Raw genomic sequence first — 23,568 nt, forward strand, 5'->3', positions numbered from 1 at the left:
CCCCGCACCGGATGTGCACCGGTTATAACCCCCCCCGGTCTTGAATCCGAGCTCGTCGCCTCGTTGTCGGTGTGGAGTTGGGCCGCCTCGGATCATTGGTCAGTTGTTATTTAGTGGATAATCCGCCCGTGAATTCTAACCCTCTCTCGCCCTGAGGGGGGTTCAGGTTAGGGTCCAGGTAACTGCACCACCTCTGCTTGCTGAGAAACGGAGCTCTTTCGAGTGTTGGGTTATTTTGGGTCACGAACCAAGGATCTGAGCAGGACAAACAGTGCCCTTTATGGGCAAAGATAAATATCTGGACCCAACATGTTCGGCTTGAGCCCTTCATCAAGGGATAGGAGCCATATACCCGGGTATCGTCGATGCGATGTAAAAGTCAACCCCCCCCCCCCCCATCCCTTTGTCCGACCCCGACTGCCTGCCCATCTGGCCTCCCGATGTCCCGACTGCAGATCCTCGCACCCCCCCCCCCCCCCCCCCCCCCCACCGACCACCACCACCCGGAGCTCCTGACGCCCCATCCACAGACCTCAGTCACGGTTACACGAGACTCCAAAGCCTTGAACGTTGCAGTTCTCACCAGGGTCAAAAGTATGACCTGTGTAAAAGTTGACCGCTGTAAGGGATAATGGAATGTGGGGAGTCAAGCAAGTGCTAATTAGGAATGAATTATGATGGTTTAAATAAGGGTGAAGCAAGAATGGAATGTGAGGAAGGGTTAAGCAAGTATAATAAAATAGGGGTCTTTAAAAACAGGATAGCAAGTCCTGGGGGTTGATTAATGAATAATGAACAAGAACAAAGACAAACAGTGCACTTTATATAGCAAAGATAAAGATACAGAACCAGGGCATGAGCCCTTCAAGGTCTGGATAAAATGTAGACAGGTTCCTGGGTGAAGAGCATAAGCTCTTGCAAAGAAATGTTGTGCTGGAGAGTTGTTTGGATTCTGTACTTTAACCCTCCAGGTTGATCACCTGATTGAGAAGCTGGACGTGCTCCCAGTTGAAGTTTAAGGTGATTGAACAAATAAATAATTGATCATAAAGGGTTTCAGGTCATTCTTTTTCTCTCACTGATGTTGCTTTAGCTGCGATATTCCTCCAGCAGATTGAGTTTAGCCTTAGATTTCCAGCATCTGCCGTGTCCTGTGCGGCTCCAATGATTAATTGTTACCTCGAGGCTCTGTCTGCTTCAATCTCCCGACGATCCAATGTGTGACTTTCTCATCCAACCCATGATCCAAGTTCCTCATTCAGGAGCCTGATGGCTGCAGGAAAGAAACTGTCTAAGCCTATTGGTGTGTGCTTTCACACTCTTGTGCCTCCTCCCTAAGGGGAGGAATGAGTGTGTTCAGGGTGTGATGGGTCCTTCAGTGTGTTGCCTCCCTTTCCTAGGCAGCAGGACATGTAGATGGAGTCTGTGGAGGGGAGGGAAATTTGCATGATGTTCTGACCTCCTGTCCCACATTATGATGCATCCAGAAAATCTGCTTTTGACGGTGCACTTGTAGAAGTTGTGGAGGGACGGGCTGAGCTTGGGTCTTCCGAGTGAGCTTTCGTGTTTACCCTGGGTAAACCAATTCTAACTCTACCTGATCAATGCCTCATGATTTTATAAATGTCTACTAGTTCTTCTCTCAACTTTTGTTGCTCCAGAGAAAACAACTCTGGTTTACCAGCTTCTCCCCACGGCTCATTCCCTCTGACCCAGCCAACATCAAGGTAAATGGCTTCTGTACCCTATCCACCTTCCATATCCTGTAATGCGGCAATCAGACAGTGGCAGTGGTTTATGGGAAACTTGCCTTCACTAGCTATTGTAATGAAAATGAGAGCAAGGTTATGATACAACTTAATGGAGTGAGGAGCTTTGTTTTTGTGTGCTATCCAGGTATTTGAGCACAGTAGGTAGTTCTTGAATTCTCAGGGCATAGAAAGCAAGGGAAACATTGAGTAGAGATGGGTCGTTGATGGTCAGTATGGGCTTGATGGGCCAAATGGCCGGTTTCTGTACCCATCTCTGACAATAAATGCAAGGTAGTGGTTGAACCATGGAGGGTGGAGTGGGGAGGGTGTTCTTAGTGGGTTTGGCTCCCAATTCAAGCAAGGGATGTAATTGTCTAGTTCAAAGTTCAGATTTATTGTCAGGGTACATATAAGACATTACATACAACCCTGAGATTCTTTTTCCTGTGGCCCAGGTCGTATTTCTACGTGCTAGTATCTCAAGAAAAGAAGTGGATTGTACACGAAAGAGAATTATATAAACAAAGAAACATAACGTGCAAATACTGAAAAAAATAATGTGCAAGTAAGAAATGAGTCTCTGAGATTGTGTTTAGACAAGAGCTGATGTGCTTTGACACCAGCCTCAAAACACTTACATCATTGTAGATGTGAGTGCCATTGGTCAGTGGTTTCTTAGGCAGGTTACCATACTCTTCGTGGTTATTGGTTCAGTCGAAGTAGTAATATGAGTTCATTTTTTTTAAAAGAAGAGAACTTGGACTCCAAAGGTTAAATAATGAGGAACACCCTCTGGTTGAATTCAATTCAAGTTGTCATGTTTGTGTTGAGTTGGGATGAGAGGATGGAGGTGGAGTCCGGGAGGAAGGAGGGTTGATTCTCAAATGATGGTTTGTGGATCAAAGCCAACAATTGGCAAGGCTTTCACATGCATTTGTAACATATGCAGATAGCTGCAAGATCAGTTAATATTAGATCGATTTTGTTAACCAGAGTTTGACAATTGCATTGGTATCTGCTGAATGCTTTCTAAAACCAAACATCTGAATTTTTTTCTTCTGTTTGCCTCAGATTGAGAAGTCTGGACTGTTGACTCTGAATCTAAACCAGTTTGGGTTTTGCTGAACACACAGCAGTTTTATATCAACTTCTAGTAACAAGAACAAACATGGAACCAAAGAATCAAAGTGCTCAGTCAATCATCAAAGAGGAGGTAACTTGTTAAAACTGCATATTCTCGGATCTCCTGGAAATTTTTCAATGTTCCTGTTCAAAGTTCAGATTTATTGACCAATCACATACAACCCTGAGATCCTTTATCCTATGAGCAAGGCAGAATTTCTGATTACTGGTAACTGTAAACCATACTCAAAGAAATAAATGTAAACAAACTGTTCAAATACTGAAATATAAATATTCAATAATAAATAATGAGCTAAGAAATAATCCTTAAATGACTCTGTTTGTTGTTCAGGAACCTGTCCTGGGTGGGGTGGATCCTTCATTACTGCTGCTCTCTGATAGCAGTGTTCCATGTAGATGTTCTTGATGGTGGGGAGGATTTTGCCTGTGATGTCCTGGGCTGTGTCCACTACCTTTATGTTTGGGGGTATTGGTGCCCCATTACCAGACCATGATGCAGCCGGTCAGCACTTTCCACTGCACATCTGTTAAACTTTGTCAAGGTTTCCAAAGACATGGTGAACCTCTGCAAACTCCTGAGGAAGTAGAGGTGCTGACATGCTTTCTCCATGATGACATTAATATATTGGGAGCTGGAAAGATCCTCTGAGATTGTGAACCCCAGGAATTAAATTTTCTCACTCTCTCCACCTTTAATTTCCCCAAATGATCACTGGATCGGACATCTCTGCTTTTCCCTTCCTCGACAATCAGCTCCTTTGTTCTGGTGACAATGAGTGTGAGGTTTTCAATCTTCCTCCTGAACATCACCCCATTTTATCCAGCGTTACTACTGTGGTATTGTCAGTGAATTTGAAATGGGGTTGTTGTCTTCCTGAGCCACGCAGTCATTGTGTATAGTGAGTAGAGGAGGGGGCTAAGAACTCAACCCTGTGGTGATCCAGTACTGATGGAGATTATGGAGAAGTTCTTGCCAGTCGTCACTGATTGTGGTCTAGGATCCAATTACACAGTGGGGTGTTGGGGTGCAGGTCTCGCTATGTGCTGCTTGGTTTTTTTTCCCCCACTATACCATTCTCCTCTGTAATTGTTTTATTTTACCTTTTATAACAGTATGTCAGACATGCTGGACTGTTCAAAGATCAGATTTATTGTCAAGAGTACATGCATGACATAATGTACAATCCTGAGGTTCTTTTACCTGCGGGCCAGGCAGATTTTCTACTTGATGGTAATGCAAAAAAACTATACTCAAAAAAAAGATGCATATACAAAAGAGAAATGGAATCCAACTCAAACAAAGAACCCTTCTTGCTGTATGAGATATTGTGTGACATGACTGCAAGGGTTGTGAATATGGCTCACTAGCCTCTCCCTTCCGTTGATTCCCTCAATGACCTACACTTCCTTGGAAAACAGGCAACACATTAAGATTCACTCTACCCTGGTCACACTCTCTTTACTCCCTCATGTCAAGAAGAAGATTCGTTAGTTCTGCACCACCAGATTCAAGGACAGTTTTTTTTTTCTCCTCACCACCATCAGACTCCTGAATGAACCTCACCATTAAAATGATGCTGCCTTTGCTCTGTACCAACTTCCCTCTCAGTAACTATGCATGTCTGCCCCATCTAGTGTTTTGGCTGCCTGCCTGTGTGGTCGGGCTCCCTGTATGTTATTTAACTCTCTAATCAACCTCTAGCACTGCATCTTTGGTACATGTGGCAATAACCTTAAAGTTCAATGTTTGAGTTAAATCCATGAGCAAAACATGAATCCCTTGTGAAACTTGAAATTGGGTTCATGGTTCATTAACTGACTGATCCCAGGCCTCTCCCCAGTTTGCCTCTCGATTTCTCCACTTTTGAATAGAATCAAGAAAGAAAACTTTTGGAGCACTTTGAATTAACAGCAAAATTCAATTCTTTCACAGGTTCTGGCAAAAGGCAAGTGGGCCCAACTTTTACAGACCACCTACATCGATCCTGCTGGGAAAACCAGGTATGGGGGGTGTTTGAGCACTTGGCAAGGTCCCATTTCTGGACTGTTTCCCAGTTGAATGACAGCTGTGCGCGTCTGTATCAGTATAGATGTGGACTTGTAGCGTAGAGCTATAGTCATAGTGTGAAAGCAGGCCCTTTGGCCTAACTTGTCCACGCTGGCCAAAATGGCTCACCCATACTAGTCCCACCTGGCTGCTTTTGGCCCATATCTCTCTGACATCCTATTCACGTATCTGTCCTTGTATTGCTTTTGTGTACATTTTTATTAAAATTTCATAAATCACTGGCAATTCAGTATTGCAATACTCCCTCTGATTTGATTCCTCTGCCTGTCTGTTTTTTCCCTTTCCCTCTATCCTTCATCTCCCCAAAATCAATCTCTTTCACTATGCCTTTGTCTAATTAATACATCCTTGGAGTTCACTTAACAAGTAACCTACCGTGGACACCCAACATCTCCTCACTTGTCAGGAAGGCGCAACAGCGACCACACTTTCGTGTCAAGACTGAAGTGGGCAAGGCCACCATCAGGTCAGCCTTCTACAGGAGGTCTATTAAGAACATCCTGGCCGGCTGCATCACAGTGTGATTCGGTTGCTGCAGAGAAATAGATCAGAGGTCAATCCACGGGACCAAAAGAGTGGAAGAGAGGATCAATGGAGTCTCCCTCTCCACACTCCCTACCCCCCCACCCCCTCAGTACAATCAATGTGATCTACTGGGATGGTTGTCTGAAGAGGGTGTGCAACATTGTGAGGACCCCTTTCACCCAGCATCTTTCAGCTGCTCCCATCAGGGAAGAGATACAGGAGGATCAGAGCCAGCTCCACCAGGCTGAGGAACAGCTTCTTCCCACAGGCAGTGGGAATGATGAACGACCAAAGGAACTGCTCCCACTCACCATCCGAGACTCTCATATTCATGAAACAATATCTATTTTTATAGATAAAATACTACCTGCATAAGGATGTTTGTATGTGTTAAGTCTGGTTGTGTGTCTGCGTGTTTTGCACCGAGGACCGGAGAACGCTGTTTTGTTGGGTTGTACTTGTACAATCAGATGACAATGAAGTTGACGAGGTACCATAGTAATTATAATTTTGTGGTGCTAACAACTAGTTGTTATTCTAACAGGTGTCTTTCTTTTAAAAAAAAACAGGGTGTGGGAAACTGTAAAAAGAACAACCAGGAAACAGAACAGTAAATGTGATGGTAAGTAACATTTAGTGACTACCAATTATCTATTTTGTCTGCTGTAGTTCTAGCTGGTTTGAGGAACAGGATAGAAGTTCAAAAAATTGGGGTGGGGGGTGGTGAATTCTTGGGGTTCGCTCCCCATCTAGGAAGGAGATGGGGAGAAATTTAACGCTGGGGATTGTACAGTTTGGGATTTTTTTTTCTCCCCTTCCCTCTCTGTCCCTGAGAAGGGCCTAGCCATTGGGTAATTGGCCAGCATCTGATGCAGACTGCAGCTCAGGCATGTTTAAAACTTATCCGGATGGAAAAGCAACTTTATTTGTTGCAGCTCTTTGAACAGCCCATCTCCTGCTTCAGTTTCATAAGAACATAAAAGAGCAGGAGTCGGCCATCTAGCCCATCGAGCCTGCTCCACCTTTCAGTGCTGATATCATTGGATTCCGGTCCACCTAGATGTGTGTGTTAATGTTCATGTTAATGCTTGCATTTATCTGTAATGTTATACCAAGTAGAAGAATTGTAGGTTCTTCTGTGAGCAGTCTAACAGGTTATCTCTAAGATTCACAATGTTGTATAAGGAACACAATCACACCACTGCATAAAGAGTTTAGAGTTATAGTGATAAGGAAGACCAATTAGCAACATGAGGGCACTGTTGTGGGGTCCATTCAAGAGCCTGACAGCTGTGAGGAAGAAACTGTCTTTAAGACTGGTGTGTGACTTCACTGTTGAGCCCATTTCCTGATGGGAGGAGGAAGAAGAGTGTGTGTCCAAGGTGCTTATTTTTAAAAAAATACCAGATGCTGGAGGAACTCTGCCTGTTTCGCAGCCTCCATAGGAGGTTAAGATGTATCATTGATGTTTTGGACCTGAGCCCTTCTTCAAGGTAGAAGCAAAACACAAGATATGTGTGATGGGTCCTTCAATGTGTACCTACCTTTGAGGCAGTGAGAGATGTAGATGGAGTCTGTGGGGAGTGGAGCGGTTTGACCTGAGCTGCATTCACCAGCTTCTAAACCTCCAGTTTCATCCCATGACGCATCCAGTGAATTTGCTTTTGATCGTGCACCTGTAGAAGTTGTTGTGGGACAGGTGTTTTGGTGGGGGAGGGGGGGGTGGTGGTCAGGAATGTGCCAAACCTCCTCAGTCTTCTGAGAAAGTAGAGGTGTTGGTGCACTTAGTGGAAGGACTGAGGGAGGTTTTGGTGCCGACCTGTAACTGCGCAGCCTGGTTGGCGCAGCGGCTTTACAGCGCTAGTGATTGGGACCAGGTTTTGAATCCTGCACTGTCTGAGCAGAGTTTGTACATTCTCCCTTGTCTGTGTAGGTTTTCCCCGGGGGCTGCATTTCTTCCCACTGTTCAAAATGTACTGGGGGTGGAGATTAATTGAGTGAAAATTGGGCAGCTCAAATCCTTGGGCCAAATGGCCTGTTACCGTGCTGTACGTTTAAATTTACTGCCTGAGGGACTACGAGGTGCAGACTGCCCATTTATAGTTGTGGATGAGCCCTTGACTGGGATTCAAAAACTTTAAAAAATATATTTTTATTGAGCTTAGCATAAAAGGCATAAAAACAAAATTAACAGTTACATATAATACAAGTAAAACACCACATGAAAAAGCCAATGGGGAAAAAAGCAGATAAAAATACACGAGTCATTGCTTGTATAATATCTCAAAAACATTGATCATGTTAAACCCTTTTATTGAAATAACTTTTATAAAGGGGAAAAAAACTAAAAAGGAAAGCGAACTCTAATCTGCCCCCTCCCTCTCATCAGGATACCTTTTGAACTGATAAAAGAAAAATCAATAATGTGGAACAACTGGCGACCCCCCAGAGAACGGTCAATGAACGACCGGAATATGCAGTAATTGTTAATTCTTCCAATTGTAAAAAGATTCGAGAATGGGCCCCACAATTTCATAAATTGAAACTTTCTACCTTTATTTCTAATTTTCTCTAAACAGTACATTACATCATGTAAGCATTGTGTGTGAGATGGGGATGAATCATCTTTCCATTTCAATCAAATTGCTACGGCTTCTGTATGGTCTGGCACGGGTCTATGGGGGAGGGAGGGGAGGTGAAAGGTGACACCATGAGTTACGGCATTGGGTGACACCAACACTAGTGACGCCACTGGGGATTACTGTGTAGGGGTGATTGATGGTCGACAGGGTGTGTTTCTCTGCCGTATGACTCCTTTGCCCTCTGACCGTTTGCTGGTGCCTTTGGTTTTGGAGCTGGGATTTTAACCCTTGTGTTTGCGTATGTTTAGGTGTGGCCGCGCTAGCAGTCCTGAAACGAACTCTGCACTATGACTGTTTGATCACGGTGAAACAGTTCCGACCACCCATGGGGTGCTACTGCCTGGAACTTCCGGCTGGTGAGGCAGCAACCATCTCCACAAAAGCACTCGACACCACAACACTGAGACAGGCTGTTCGGCCCATCAAGTCTGTCCACATTCACCAAGTCCCACGTTTCATCATGGCAGGAGGTTGAGAGTAAATGTCAAAAAAAAAACCTACTGAGTTTCTCCTGACATTTCTGTTGCTCTTTCTTTTCTGGAGCTTCCCTTCCTCTATTTTAGGGAAAATTCTGACCTGATCTATGCCTCTCATTATATTATTAATCTCTATCAGGTTGCTCCATGCACTCACCACCCTTTATTTTAAAAAAAAAAAGCAGCTTTCCCTCAGGTTCCTATTTACACTCCCACCATAAACCTATGTTCTCTAGTTACGTATTTTTCTATTACTCTGGGCAAATGACTCTGTCTGTGTTTACTAATGTATCCTTGAGATTCTGTACACCCCTCATCCTCCTGCACTTCAAGGAACAAACCCCCAGCCTACTCAACCTTTCTCTGAGGCTCAGGATCCCGGCAACAAATGTACGTGACAGCATCAATGTGTAATGTTGGCCTCGCCCTGACAGTGAATTGATTTGGGAGAGATCTGACTTTTCTGTGTGGGAATTGGGAGGATTTCTTTTCCCAAAGAAGCTGCTGGATTGGCTGAAAATTTCTAGTATTTTCCAACTTTAGTTTTCAAAAGGACAAATTTCTCTCCCCGAAGGACACTACCTGATCTTTTAAGAACATCGTCGGCCATCCAGCCCATCGAACCTGCTCTGCATGGCTGGTCTGATGAGAGACTCGGCTCCACCTGCCTGTCTTTCCCCCATATCCCACAATTCCCCTGTTATGTAAAAATCTATCCAATCTTGTTTTAAATACATTTACTGAGATTGTCTCCACTGCTTCAATGGGCAGCGAATTCCATAGATTCACCACCCTCTGGGAAAAGCAGTTCCTCTTCATCTCTGTCCTAAATCTACTAGCCTGAATCTTGAGGCTCTGCCCCATAGTTCTGGTCTCCCCCACCAATGGAAACTATATGCCTACCTCTATCTTTCAGAACTTTATATAAGATTCCCTTTCATTCTTGTAAATTCCAGTAAGTACAGTCCTGGATGACTCTATCTCTCCTCACACCCCCTCATCTCTGGAATCAATCTGGTGAACCTCCTCTGCATCACCTTCAAAACCACTACATCCTTCCTCAAGTAGGGAGACCAGATGTAGCCTCACCAGGACCTTGTACAGTTGCAGCAGAAACTCCCTGCTAAATTCAATCCCTCCAACGATGAAGGACAACATTCCATATGCCTTCTTGATAGCCTGCAAACCAACCTTTTGCGATTCATGCACAAGCATTCCCAAGTCCTTCTGTATGGCAGCGTGCTATAATCGCTTGACAGTTGAATAATAATCTGATCTTCCATTCTTCCTTCCAAAGTGGATAATCTCACATTTACCAACATTGTACTCCATCTGCCAGACCCTTGCCCACTCACTTAACCTATCTGTATATCTCTCTGCAGGACTCTCCATATCCTCTGCACAATTTGCTTTTCCACTCAATTTAGTGTCAGCAAACTTGAATACACCACACTCCAGTCCCCTCTTCCAGATGGTTAATGTATACCGTGAACAGTTGTGGGCTCAGCACTGACCCCTACGGCACATCTCACCACTGATTTTACAGCAATCCTATGATGATGTGATTAATATTTATTCCAAATTGATGAATTTAATAATCAAATAAAATGTAGGGAAATATCTTGCAGGAACATTGTGAGAGGGTGAAACCACTCATGTTGTTGGAGCATTTAATACCCAGCTCTTCCTGCTGTTTTCAGGCCTTGTGGACGATGGGGAAACTACAGAAGGAGCAGCCTTGCGAGAACTTCAAGAAGAAACTGGATACAAGGGAGAGGTCAACGGGACTACTCCAGGTCTGAAATCCATCTCCTGAACTGCCTGCCCATTGGCATAAATGATGCCTTACACAATAGTAAAAACACAACGCTGGAGAAACTCAGCAGGTCAAACTGTGTCCTTTATATAGCAAAGATAGAGATACAGAACCAACATTTCAGACTTGAGCCCTCCAAGGTATGAGCAAACCAAATGGCATTAACATTGACTTCTCTGGTTTCTGCTAGCCCAGTCCCCATTCTTTCTCTCTCTCTCTCTCTCTCTCTCTTCCCCATCCCTCTGTCTCCTTTAACTCTCCACCCCCTTCCCTCTCCATTCATAGAGCCATTCTCTCCCCCCCCCCCCCCAACCTTGTTTAGTGTGCCTTCACTCCCTTATCCACCTATTACTTCCTGCCTGTGGGCCTGTGCTCCTCCCCCACACCATTTTGTTTGGGTGCCTGCCGACATTTTACTCACACCTTTATGAAGGACTCAAGCCCAAAACGTAGGTTCTGTATCTTTATTTTTGTAGTATAAAGAACACTATTTGACCTGCTGAGTTTCTCCAGCATTGTGTTTCTATTTCAACCACAGTGTCTGCAGACTTTCATATTTTTGCTACTTTTCTCTTTGACACTAACCCCTGCACTCTTGTCTTTAGTGACACGGTACCGAACTTTTTGTTTTATACTTGCATTATTTGCTATATTACATATAGGTTGACTTGTCTGGATAGCACGCAGGTTCCCCCCCCCCCTCCCCCAGCAACTCAGTACGTGCGCCAGTGATTCAGTCCCTCGCCAATGTTGCCACTCATTTCCGGCTGCCTCACCTTTCCCTTCCCCAGACATTTCCCCTTGGGTCCTGTTCTCCTTTCTGAAAATGAGCTGAAGGCTGCGACAAGGATACTTCCTGAAGGTTGTCTGTTACCAGGATTCTAATTGGACTGTCCCATTACACAATCTTGCGTGTTTAAAATGGAGGGACATAGATAGGGTGGACAGCCAACATCAATACTAGATAATAGCTGTTTAAGGTGAGTTGAGGTTAGTTTAGGGCAGGGGTGGTCAACTTTTAAAAAAAAAAACCTCCCATTCCACCATAAGTAATCCCTACGTCATAAGTGCTCTGTGATTAGTAAGGAATTGCTTAAGGTGGTATGTGAGTGGGAAGTGAAGGTTGAGATCACTGCTCTAGACCCAATTGTTACTGAAAAATTGAGAAAAATTGTCATTGGTCCATTTCCTTTGGAGATATGAAACCGTGCACATAACGAGTCAATGAAGTATGATTAAACCAGTGGTTTAAATTTTTCCTTTCCACTCACATACCACCATAAGCAATCCCTTACTAATCACAGAGCACCTATGGGAGAGGGATTACTTAAAGTAGGATGTGAGTTTAGAGGGTTGGTTTGAAAACCACTGGTTTAGAGGGATGTGGGCCAAACACAGACAAATGAGATCAGCTCGGGTAGACAGCTTGGTTAGCTTGGATGAGTTGGGCTGAAGGGCCTTTTTCTGTGCTGTACAACTCCTACACTCATAGTCTGTCATGTGTTTAAGATGAAAGGGGAGATGTTTAAAGGAGAACAAAGGGTAGGTTTGTCCTCTGAGGGTGCTGGTTACCTGAAACAAGCTGCCAGTGAAGTACAAATATGGAATAACTCATGGTACAATGTTTGCATACCACCAACTGAAAACCTACTTAAAGGACAAATTGGGAAGCAGGCTGAGATTACCAGAAGGAAGCAGCTTTGAATATGTGATTACAGAAACAACGATAATAAAAAGATTTATAACAAACATGTACATCAAACTGCAAGAGAAGGAAAATGATGAAATATGCTATAAACCCAAACAAAAGTGGGGAAAAGATTTAAACATAAAAGATAAAAAATGAAAAATGGGAAAAGTTATTCTCTGGAACTATGAGAAATATAATCAATACGAGGTTACCCATGATACAATATAATTGGTTACACAGGCGATATATCATGCCCCAAAAGTTAAATAAATGGGACCCAACATTATCAGATAGATGTTTTCGCTGTAAGAAGGAAACTGGAACAACAGTACATGCAATTTGGGCATGTGAGAAAGTGGAAAAGTTTTGGGAAGATCTAAATCAGGTATTAAATAAAATCACAAAAAGCAACATACCAAAAAATCCAGAGATCTTTCTTCTAAGTAATATAAGAAGTAAAGAACTAGGCCTCAAACTGGATGAAGCACAAAAAAGATTTATTATAATAGCCTTAGCTGGAGCAAAAAAAATGTCTAATGTCAACTTGGAAATCAGAAGAGAGTCTGAGAGTACAGCAATGGTGCATGGAAATGAATAAATGTATTCCATTGGAAAAAAATAAAATCACATTATTTGAACAAATTTGGGAACCGTACATGGAACACAACAGAGAGGGCCTACCGCGGACCTCCACCCCCTAAAATGACAGAATGAGAAGACGACGAAATGAACTGACCCAGTGTGTAAAAGTAGATGACACAATTTTCTTGCTTATTTTCATTGTGTGATGACATTGTTTAATGGGTTTATTGTATCATATAGGTTGAACGTTGAGTGGGTCGGGAGGGAGATGGGAAGGGAGGGGGAAAAGAGGAGAAAATGCGACTGTGTATATTCAAGAGGGAAATGTTTGGGGAGTCTCCAGGTGGCGCTCATGGAGTGAACACGTTTTGGTTTTTGCTCCATAAAATATACTATTTTTAACCTGTATCCACCTTTGAACTAACTTCACAGAAGTCAGAAAGATCTTTATTATTTCTCTAATTATACTTGAGTCTGAAAATTTTGAAGAAATGACTGAAGGAAAAGCTACACGAGCTAAAACCCGGGCAGAAGAAGGTAACGGCTGAGAGAAGAAACAACCAGACATTAAACTAAGTGAGATGACCTTCACTGACTTTTTAAAATTCTTTCGTGATGAATTCAAAGATGTTTGTCGCAAAAAAGACCTAGCTGAACTTCGTACAGCTTTAATTGCCTCAGAAGCTGAAGCCAAAAAACAACATACTTTAATTGCAGCTCTTCAAACTGAAGTTCAACAAAAAGAGATTAGACTGACTGAGGTCGAACAGAAACTTTCCAAAGCAATGAAACAACTAGAAGCACTCCAGCTGAAAAGCATTGATTCAGAGAACCGTTCCAGAAGACAAAATATTCGTTTGGTTGGAATTCCTGAAGGCATTGAGAAAGGAGATCTCCTGACGTTTTTTGCCGAGCTTTTAAAAGAAGCATACCCATCCGAATTCCCTGCTGATCCACCGCTACTTGATAGAGTACGTCGTATCTGGAACCGAAATGCTGAAGCTTCCAAACCCAGAGTGGTGATGGTCCGTATGCATTACGTGAGTACAAAGGATAGATTGATTCGTACAGCCAGAAGACTTGGAAATGTGACTGTTCGTGGCTTTAGTCTAAGAGCCTATGAAGATTTTAGTCTGGAGGTAGTACGCGCTCGAAGACTGTTTAAAGATCTGATGTCCGAATGTTTTGAGAAGAAACTGAAACCTGCGCTCCTGTATCCTGCGAGGCTCAGGATTTCTCCGGAGAACCAAGCTCGTCAAATATTCGACTCCGTGTCTGCAGCACGGAACTACCTGTCGGCTAATTTCCCGTCTAGCGCGACCTCTCAGCCCGAGTGACCGATTAAAAAAAAAAAAAAAAAATGCGGTAGATATCAGTCTTTTTCAGGTTAATAGTCAGATTCTGATTTCTGACCATTCGAAAAGTAATAGATCATTATAGCTCTAATTATCCTGTTCATCTCTAACACATTTTTATATATTTTCTTTCTCTTCTGTGAGAAATTTTTTTTTAATATATAAGTGTATGTTTAATTTTATATTAATCTATACTAATAATATGATTATATTCTTTACTATTTTATTTCTGAATTACTGAAAATGGCGATTTTTAATTTTTTGTTTATTAAAACTTTTCATGGTTTTTTTTTACATTCGCCATTTTCTCTTTGTCTTTCTTCATAAACTAATTTTAAAATGATTTAACTCTTTATGACTTTGTTTTATCGGTAGGTACTACACAATTACGATTTTTCTTTTATTTCTTTTTAAATATTTTTCTTTCAATATTTAGTATTTGATTTTAGCTTGAGTTATCCTTTTTATAAGTTTAGGTGGTGGATCTTATCTTAATATTTTGGAGCTGCCGTCTGAAGACATGGGGGTAGGTTTAGTATTATCTCTTCTTTTTTCTCTGATCACTCTCTGGTCAGATGGGGGGTGGGTTTTGTTTTTCCTTCAGGGGTTCTTATGTTTCATTTTCTTTTGTTTTTTCTTGATTTTTCTTTTAGAACTACAGATATGGCTGACACGTCGTCATTTCCGGTCCTTCCTTATATCTTAATTCTTCCGGGCGCATGGGTCCCTGCTTTGGTTAACCCTTTATATACTGGAGGGTTGACCTAAGTAATGGATCAAAACATTAATTTTGTCTCTTGGAATGCTAATGGTCTAAACAACATGTTTAAAAGGAGGAAGGTCTTTAAAGTATTCCAGAGACTGAAAGCACAGATTATTTTTTTACAGGAGACTCATGTGAGGAAGGAGGATAATCTGCGTTTTTTTAAATCTTGGAAAGGCCCACAATTTCATGCCAACTCATGCTCTAAGACTCGAGGTGTATCTATTTTTATTGATCCCTTTATTACATTTGTTCAACATGACATCACTGTAGACCCTAACGGCAAATTTTTATTGGTTACTGGGTTATTATTTAATATTAAGGTTGTCATGGTTAATGTTTATGCCCCGAATGTAGATCACCCTGAGTTTTTTAGATCTTTGTTTACTATTTTACCCAATCTAAATGAATATCATTTAATAATGGGTGGGGATTCTAACTGTTGTCTGAATCCCCTGCTAGATAGGTCGAAACCTTCACAGCTCCTACCGAATAAATCGGCTACATATATTAACTCTTTCCTTACTAACTCTGGAGCTGTTGATATTTGGAGATCTCTTCACCCGACAGATAAAGAGTTTTCCTTTTTTTCTCATGTATACCATTCATACTCGAGAATTGATCACTTTTTTATTGATTCATGTTTTATTCCACTTGTAACTGCTTGTAAGTATGACATTATAGCCATTTCAGATCACTCTCCATTACAACTCTCTCTTAAATTCAAAGACTCTGTTTCTACTATTAAGCACTGGCGTTTTGATGTTACATTATTGCAAGATTTAGACTTTGTTAAATTTATGAAAGAACAAATTAACTTTTTCTTTTCAACAAATTACACTACGGAAATTTCTTATGGAATATTGTGGGATACATTCAAGGCTTATATTCGTGGTCAAATTATTTCTTACTCAGTAGCTTTGAAGAAATGCATCAAAAACAAGATTCATCTATTGGTTGAGAAGATTAAAGACATTGATAAGAAATATGTGACTGATCCTACTGAAGAACTTTACAAACAAAGAATTGAACTGCAGATGGAATATAATTTGTTACTTACATCTTCGATTGAAAACCAGTTAATTAGATCTAAATCTGATTTTTATGTGCATAGTGAGAAATCGGGTAAAAAACTGTTGGCTAATCATCTGAAGAATATTTCAGCTAGACGCCAAATTGTGGAGATTCGCAAACAGAATGGAGAACTGACTGTTAACCAGGAAGAGATAAATCAATCTTTCCAAAATTTTTATACATCCTTATATAGTACAGAATCCCCTCAAGACCTTAGTAATATGTTTAATTTTTTAGAACATTTGAAATTCCCAAAAGTATTACCTCAAGATAACTTAGAATTAAGTAAACCCATTACAGATTCGGAGATCAATAATACTATTTTCTCACTGAACTCGGGGAAAGCACCAGGTCCCGATGGATATTCTGTGGAATTTTATAAAGCTTTTTCTTCTACTCTCTCTCCCTGGCTGATTAAGATGTTTGATGAATCTATCACATTGGGTAAACTACCACAATCATTTTACAGAGCTACGATTTCTCTAATTTTGAAAAAAAATAAAGACCCGACCGAATGTTCTTCTTATAGACCTATTTCTTTGTTGAATGTTGATTCTAAGATCTTCTCTAAAATTCTAGCGACAAGGCTAGAGAAGATATTACCATATATTATCTCTGAAGACCAGACTGGATTCATTAAAAATCGTTATTCCTCCTTTAATATTAGAAGATTGATGAATATTATTTACACTCCTTCACATAAATCTTCAGAATGTGTTATTTCACTCGATGCTGAGGAGGCCTTCGATAGCGTAGAATGGCCTTATTTATTTACAGTTCTTGAAAAATTTAATTTTAGTCCAATATTTATATCTTGGATTAAACTTCTTTATAATTCCCCAGTTGCCTCGGTTTTTACTAATACCCAAAGATCGCCATATTTTCGATTATTTCGGGGCACCAGGCAAGGGTGCCCCCTTAGCCCTTTATTATTTAACTTAGCTTTAGAACCTTTGGCAATTGCTATCAGAGAAGCACCCAATATTACTGGTATTATTCGTTGCAGGGATATTCATAAAGTATCACTATATGCAGATGATTTATTGTTATATATTTCCAATCCTGAAAATTCTATTCCTGCCGTTTTATCTTTATTAGCCCAATTTAGTAATTTTTCGGGATATAAACTGAATTTAAATAAAAGTGAATTATTCCCTTTTAATGGATGGGTCCCTATTTATGATAGTTTACCTTTTAAAATAGCTAGAGACCATTTTATATATTTAGGGATTAAGATTACTAAAAAACATAAAGATTTGTTTAGGACTAATTTTTTCCCTCTATTGGACCTGTTCGGCAGTTTACTTACCAATTGGTCACCATTATCCCTATCCATGATAGGCCGAATTAATGCTATTAAGATGATGATCTTACCTAAATTTTTATATATATTCCAAGCTATACCTATTTTTGTTCCTAAATCTTTTTTTGATAAGGTCGATTCTAAATTGTCCTCATATATCTGGCAAAACAAGAATCCTAGATTGGGGAAAAAATATTTACAGAAATCTAAACTAGAGGGAGGGTTGGCATTACCCAACTTTAGAATTTATTACTGGGCAATTAATATTAGTTACTTAAGGTATTGGTTGAATTATTCAGAATTATCTCTAAATCCCCATTGGGTAAATTTAGAAATTAAACCGATACAAAATTTTTCAATTAGCTCTATTTTGGGAGCTGCTCTCCCTTTTACTCTTACTAAATTATATAAACAAATTGATAATCCAATGGCTAAACATACACTACGTATATGGTTTCAATTCCGGAGATTTTTTAGCCTAAGTCATTTTATCTTGGAAACTCCTATTGTACTAAATTTCCTTTTTCATCCCTCTCTAATTGATCAAGCTTATTTACTCTGGAAAGTTAAAGGTATAACATGCTTTTCGGATTTATTCTTGGATAACTCTTTCATGTCATTTGAACAATTATCCATGAAATATGATTTACCTCGATCTCATTTCTTTCGATATTTGCAGATTAGGAGTTTCTTAGTTTCGACTTTACCCTCTTTTCCCAATCGGGAGACTACGACTGTTTTAGAGGATATACTATATTCAAAATTCCCTCCAAAAGGTGTGATATCTAAATTATATAATATAATTACAAAAATAAATTCTGGGACTTTTGAAAAGTTTAAAAATGATTGGGAAAGAGAACTCAACCTTCATATTTCTAATGAAAATTGGAATAAAATTCTGCGACTGGTAAACTCTTCTTCTCTATGTGCAAAACATTCACTAATACAGTTTAAAGTTGTTCATAGAGCTCATATGTCTAAAGATAAACTCCATCGTTTTTATTCTCATATCGATCCTATATGTGATAAATGTCAATTGGAAATAGCTTCCCTTACACATATGTTTTGGTCCTGTCCCTCTTTACAGAATTATTGGAAGGAAATTTTTTCCATTATATCTACTGTTTTGAATATTGATTTACAACCACATCCCATTACTGCAATTTTTGGATTACCTATGATAGATTTGACTTATTTATCTCTTTCTGCGGATCGTATGATTGCTTTTCTTACACTAATGGCTAGAAGATCTATACTATTAAATTGGAAAGAGGTAAATCCTCCCACTGTTTTCCAATGGTTTACCCAAACCATACTATGTTTAAATTTAGAGAAAATTAGAAACTCTGTCTATGAATCCCCTTCTAAGTTTGAGTTAACCTGGCGACCATTTATTCAATATTTTCATTTGTGGTGAGTTGATCTGGCTCTGTTTTCTTTCTATGATTATGTATGATAATTGGGCTGTAAGATGAGATCGGAGTGATCGGCGTGGTTTAGCTATATCTGTAGGTTTTTTTTTTAAGTTTTTTTAATTCAGATTTGTTTTTTCTTTTTTGGGGTTTTTTTTTCTCTCTTTTTTCATATATTGTTATTAATTATATCTTTTTTTAGAGATAGTTCACACCCTAAACTGATCAAAATTTTTTTTTATGATATATTTTTATTCTGTAATATTATTGTTTAATATCTCTGTATTAATTCATTACTTACTATGTATTTTTTTTTATATCTCTTTGAACTGTATGTGTTTATAAATTATAATAATAATAAAAAGATTGAAAAAGAAAGAAAGGAAATGTTTGTATGTATTTTGATTAATATGGATCATAGGGTGAAAAATTTTTTTTAAATTGGAAAAAAACAAGCTGCGAGTGGAAGTGGTGGAGGCAGACACAATATTTAAAGTCATTGGATAGGAAAAGTGATCTGGACTTGATGGGGGTAAATAGGATTGGCTTGGGTGGTCATCGACGTTGGCGTGGATGAGGTGGGCAGTGGATGTTGGTGCTCCACATTTCTAGAAGTCCAGCGTGTCATTCACATGATTTCCTGGCAAATTATCGTGGATTTGTGATTTTGCTGTGATGTGTATTAGACTTGATTTGATTTACCTATTAATTAGCTGTTGAATATCTTTTTCTTTCAGTTGTCTGCCTGGATCCTGGGTTGACCAACTGCACAATGCAGTATGTGTCTGTTAACGTCAATGGGGATGATTCAGAAAACATCAAACCCAAACAGAGACTGGGTAAGTTCCTTTTGGGTGAGGGAGGGCTTTAATTTCCCTTTGAGATTTGGTTCTGGATTGTATTCTAATGTGAACCTTCAAACTGTATCCTTCTGAAGGCATGTCAGCTTGCAGTTGAAGAACTGTGGCATGTCTTGTTTCACAAGTTTTGTAAAATAAAACCTGAACCACTGCCAGTATTGCAGTTTTATTCTAAAACTATCATCTGAGGTCATTAACAAGAAACTCAGCCTAACCAGTCATGTAAATAACACAGCGATGAGCAGGTCAGAAGCTGAGGATCCTGGAGGAAGTGACACTCCTCCTGACAACCCATCCACAAGGCCCAAGTGATGGAACACCCTCCACTTGCTTGGAGAAATGTAGCTCCAGTTGTCTTTATTGCAGAGAGAATAGAGTATTAAAAAATAGGGATATCTTACTGCAATGCTAAAGGTTCCTGTGAGGCCACCACAGGAGCACTGTGTGCTGATTTGGTCTCCTGGCTCCATATAGTAAAACTTCTGGTATGGGGATCGGTAGATGCTGGATAAGTGAATTTTCCAGTTGCTTGAGATTGTGTGTTGCATGAATGGAGAACTAACAGCTAGGGAATATACCAATTTTAAATTTCTGTATTTTTTCCTATTTATTCTCTGCAGTTTTTTTTTCCATTTGCTTAAATACCAGATAATAGGTATTTTATTGAACTTTCAGAGCCGAGAAAGTTCACTAGAGATGAATGGTTGAGGAGGAACTTTGTTTCAGGCTGGAGAATCTTGCTGTTCTCTACCCTAGTGAAAGTGAGAGAATATGTTAAAGGTGGGATTGATGGAATTTTTTGGATGCAGAAGTCTGAGATAGAAGGGAAAGTGGAGCTGAGGCTGAATTAGTACCTGCCACAATCTCATTGAATGGTGCACTCAGCTCCAGGGTCCGGACAGTTGCCTCCTGCTGTTTTTAAATGTAATTTTAATTCTTGTGACCAGGATTAAATTGAGCTTTTCTTGACTTTCAGATGACGGAGGTATGTTTTCAAATAGTTTTACACACTGGAGATCTGGCTTGGCTAAGTATGATCAAGGAATGCTTCAATTCCTCCAGAATATTGTGTAACGTATTTAATTTGTGCACAGTAGAGTATCCTCTTACTCCGGCATTTTATCTCCTCAGAATTTGTTGAAGTTATTTTAATTCCTGTGAATGAACTTCGAAAGAAAATTGACGGTAGGATCCTGTGTTTAAATCAATTACCTTTGCCCTTCCAGTGATACTAGGAAGTTTAATTTTCTATGACCAAGAAACTATCTGATGTAAAGTATGACAATTGCCTCTGCAATATAAATGTTTTAATCACTGAAGTTGAAGGAATTTTTAATATATTTCTGGTAGTGTGATGTTGATTACTTTGTCACACTTGGACTGCAGCAGAAAACATACTGTTGGCCTTGTATAATCTTGCTTTTGAATTGTAGTTGGTGTAGATACTTGTGTAGTAGTCAACTTTTTTGGCCCAAAAATCATGTTTTCCAGATGACCTCGGTCGTCTGCTCATCCAAGCTCTTGACAACTTAATCGCGGATCCTCGTCCTGACTGCCTGCCCAGCTGAGCCCCCAATGCCCCAACCTTGGATCCCCACCCACCAGAGCTCCTGACAATCCAGCGGCCGCCCATCTGAGCTCCCAATGCCCTGAACACTAATTTACTACCCGCTTCCCACTCTTTTGACAATGCAGGGACTTACTGCAGTCAAAAGTATTTCTCTTGTAAAAGTTGACCCCCAATCCCCAAATTTGACCAGAAAAACTGGTCCAAAAAACTATTATTACATGATTATATATGCTAGTCATTATGTGTACTTCTGCTGCAGGAGGGAAAAGTGTAGAAGATTCACTCAGGATAGTTAAGGCTTCATTAGTAGAGTTCAAGAGTAGAGAGGTCATGTTGTAATTCCACAAATCTTTGGTGAGACCATGCGTGGTGTTGTTCCGTTCTGGTCACCTCATTAGAGGAGGGATGTGGAAGCCATGGAGAGGGTGCAATGATTTACTAGGATGTTGCCTGGATTGGAAAACAAGTCTTGTGAGGCAAGGCTAGCAGAGCTGGGACTTCTCTCTTTGGTGCAAAGAAGGATGAGAGGAGATTAGAGGTCTATAAGAATATGAAAGGCATAGATAAAGTAGGCAGCCAGGGCAGGAGAAGAAAAGCACTAGAGGATGTCTGTACAAAGTGAAGGGAGGGGAGACATCTGGGGTAAGTTTATTTTAATAACACATTTGTGGGTGCCTGGAATGCCTTGCCAGGGGAGGCTGAAACATGAGGGGAAGTTAAGAGACTCAAAAAGGCAACTGGATGAAAGAACAATAGAGGGTTATGAAGAAGACAGGGTTAATTTTTTTTGTAGGAATATATAGGTCAGCACAGTACAAGCTTGATGTTCAGAATGTTTGAAAGCTTAAGGGTCTGAGATTGGAAAATTTCTCCCTGGAGTGTAGGAGGCTGAAGGGTGATTTTTATATCGAGCTTTAGAAAATCATGGAGGTATAGATGGGTCAAATAGAGTGTCTTTTTCTCAAGCTAAGGGGAGGGTGCATGGTTAAGGTGAGAGGAAAAAGTTAAAAGGAAAAATGGGAGGGATTACTTCCATACACAGGGTGGTGGTATGTAGAATGAGGGTGGTTAGAGGTGGGGGCATTACATTGCCTGAAAGATATATTGATAGAAGTTGAGATATAGACCAGTTGGGCTGAAGGGCCTGTGTGCTATATAAATGACTTTATTTGCATTTCATCACTTTTAAAAAATGTTTTTAAAAAAATCTTGTTTGTATTGGATATTTTTCTTTAGAAATGCTTCAAAATGAAAATATTGTTGTGGATTCCCGAGTTTACATCTACGCCATGGGGTTAACACATGCAATGTCCAAGCCGGATCTGTTACCTGTTTTGAAACCTTGAGGGCTGAAAGCTGAAGCTGCTGTCAGAGGAAGTTGGGAAGGAGGAAGACATTCCACGTGGAGATATTTAACCCTTTTTGTAACTCACCATTGTACAAAGAAACATTTACCTCTAATATTAAGCATTGGTTAAAATTAACTAGTTTTAGGCGTAAATGTAAGGGTACAGAGTTGATGGAACTGCCTTATTTTCCAAAGCAGATAGACTGTCAACAAAGTTATCACTATTTTGTCAAATCGGAAGGAATGAATGTGCATGGTTAATGATAGAAATTTGTTTTGGAAAAAAATGATCTCTGTACAATTATAAAACTGATTTTTTTCCCCCCCACTCAGTGCAGGGTGGATTTGATGATGTCAACTGGATCAGGGCAGTGGGCAGTTGTACAATGGAATACCATTAAGATTAGTGTTTTCATGGAAGAAATGGCAGAATGTGGATGTGATTGAAAATGCTGGAATCCCATTTGATTAAATCTAGGACTCTATAAAATGTTCAAATTGTATCACTCCAGTTATTTTCGATCAGCCAAGTTTCTAAATGTGGTAAATTTTTGATCTTTCATGTGACCATTTAAAATTTGAGCCATTAGGCATGCACAGGATAAACTTCTTTTTGCTCTGTTAATGTAGTGGTTTAGTGCAATGACAGTCCAGTGACCTGGGTTCAAATCTGGCACTGACTGCAAAGTTTGTATCTTCTCCCTGTGTCTGTGTGGACGACTTTCTCCTGATGCCCTCGTTTCCTTCCACTGTTCAACAAAAAGTGTAGCGGGGTTGAAATTAATTGGGCAATATGGACTTATGGGATAAAATGGCCTGTTACCATGCTGTATGTCTAAATTTAAAATTTAACAGGGACAGGCTATAGAGCACCAAATGTGAGCTTAGTAATCATCATTAAGAGGTAATTCTGCCTCGTCCGCAGGAAAAAGAATCTCCGGATTGTGTGTAATGTATGTACTCTTGGAGGTTCAGCTGAGAGTGAACTAAATGCATTACCAAGCTTGCAAACGGGATGTTTTGGCCTCAGACAATGACTGAGGGAGAAGTGAGGATCAAGAAAATGGACTGCAATGTTGGACAACTGGTCATGGTTGGGGTGGTTGCAAGAGGTCAGAGTGGAAGAGAGCTGTGTCCGAATTAACAGGGAAAGTACACGATGAACGTGAAATGCAGTCCTTGAATGAGAA

The 23,568-nt window shown here is 40.3% G+C and overlaps 1 protein-coding gene across 4 annotated transcripts; it reads left to right on the plus strand.

Moving 5' to 3' along the window:
* nudt5 (nudix (nucleoside diphosphate linked moiety X)-type motif 5) lies at positions 1 to 22,876 on the plus strand. 4 transcript variants are annotated; one of them, XM_069907473.1, is made up of 9 exons: positions 1 to 98; positions 2,823 to 2,964; positions 4,828 to 4,895; positions 6,057 to 6,109; positions 8,378 to 8,485; positions 10,306 to 10,401; positions 19,338 to 19,454; positions 20,592 to 20,645; positions 22,267 to 22,876. In XM_069907473.1, the coding sequence occupies exons 2-9, from the start codon at positions 2,920 to 2,922 to the stop codon at positions 22,374 to 22,376; spliced, it is 651 nt and encodes a 216-aa protein (XP_069763574.1). In that variant the 5' UTR covers positions 1 to 98; positions 2,823 to 2,919; the 3' UTR covers positions 22,377 to 22,876. The 4 variants fall into 4 exon arrangements, with proteins under 4 accessions (XP_069763574.1, XP_069763571.1, XP_069763573.1 ...); XM_069907472.1 differs by lacking the exons at positions 20,592 to 20,645; positions 22,267 to 22,876 and adding exons at positions 1,662 to 1,727; positions 20,437 to 20,549 and having other exon boundaries at positions 2 to 98; positions 19,338 to 19,439; XM_069907470.1 differs by lacking the exons at positions 20,592 to 20,645; positions 22,267 to 22,876 and adding an exon at positions 20,437 to 20,549 and having other exon boundaries at positions 19,338 to 19,439.
* Positions 22,877 to 23,568: the final 692 nt, after the last annotated feature.

Source organism: Narcine bancroftii, chromosome 13 (genome assembly GCF_036971445.1).
Source record: "Narcine bancroftii isolate sNarBan1 chromosome 13, sNarBan1.hap1, whole genome shotgun sequence".
Classification (NCBI taxonomy): domain Eukaryota; kingdom Metazoa; phylum Chordata; class Chondrichthyes; order Torpediniformes; family Narcinidae; genus Narcine; species Narcine bancroftii.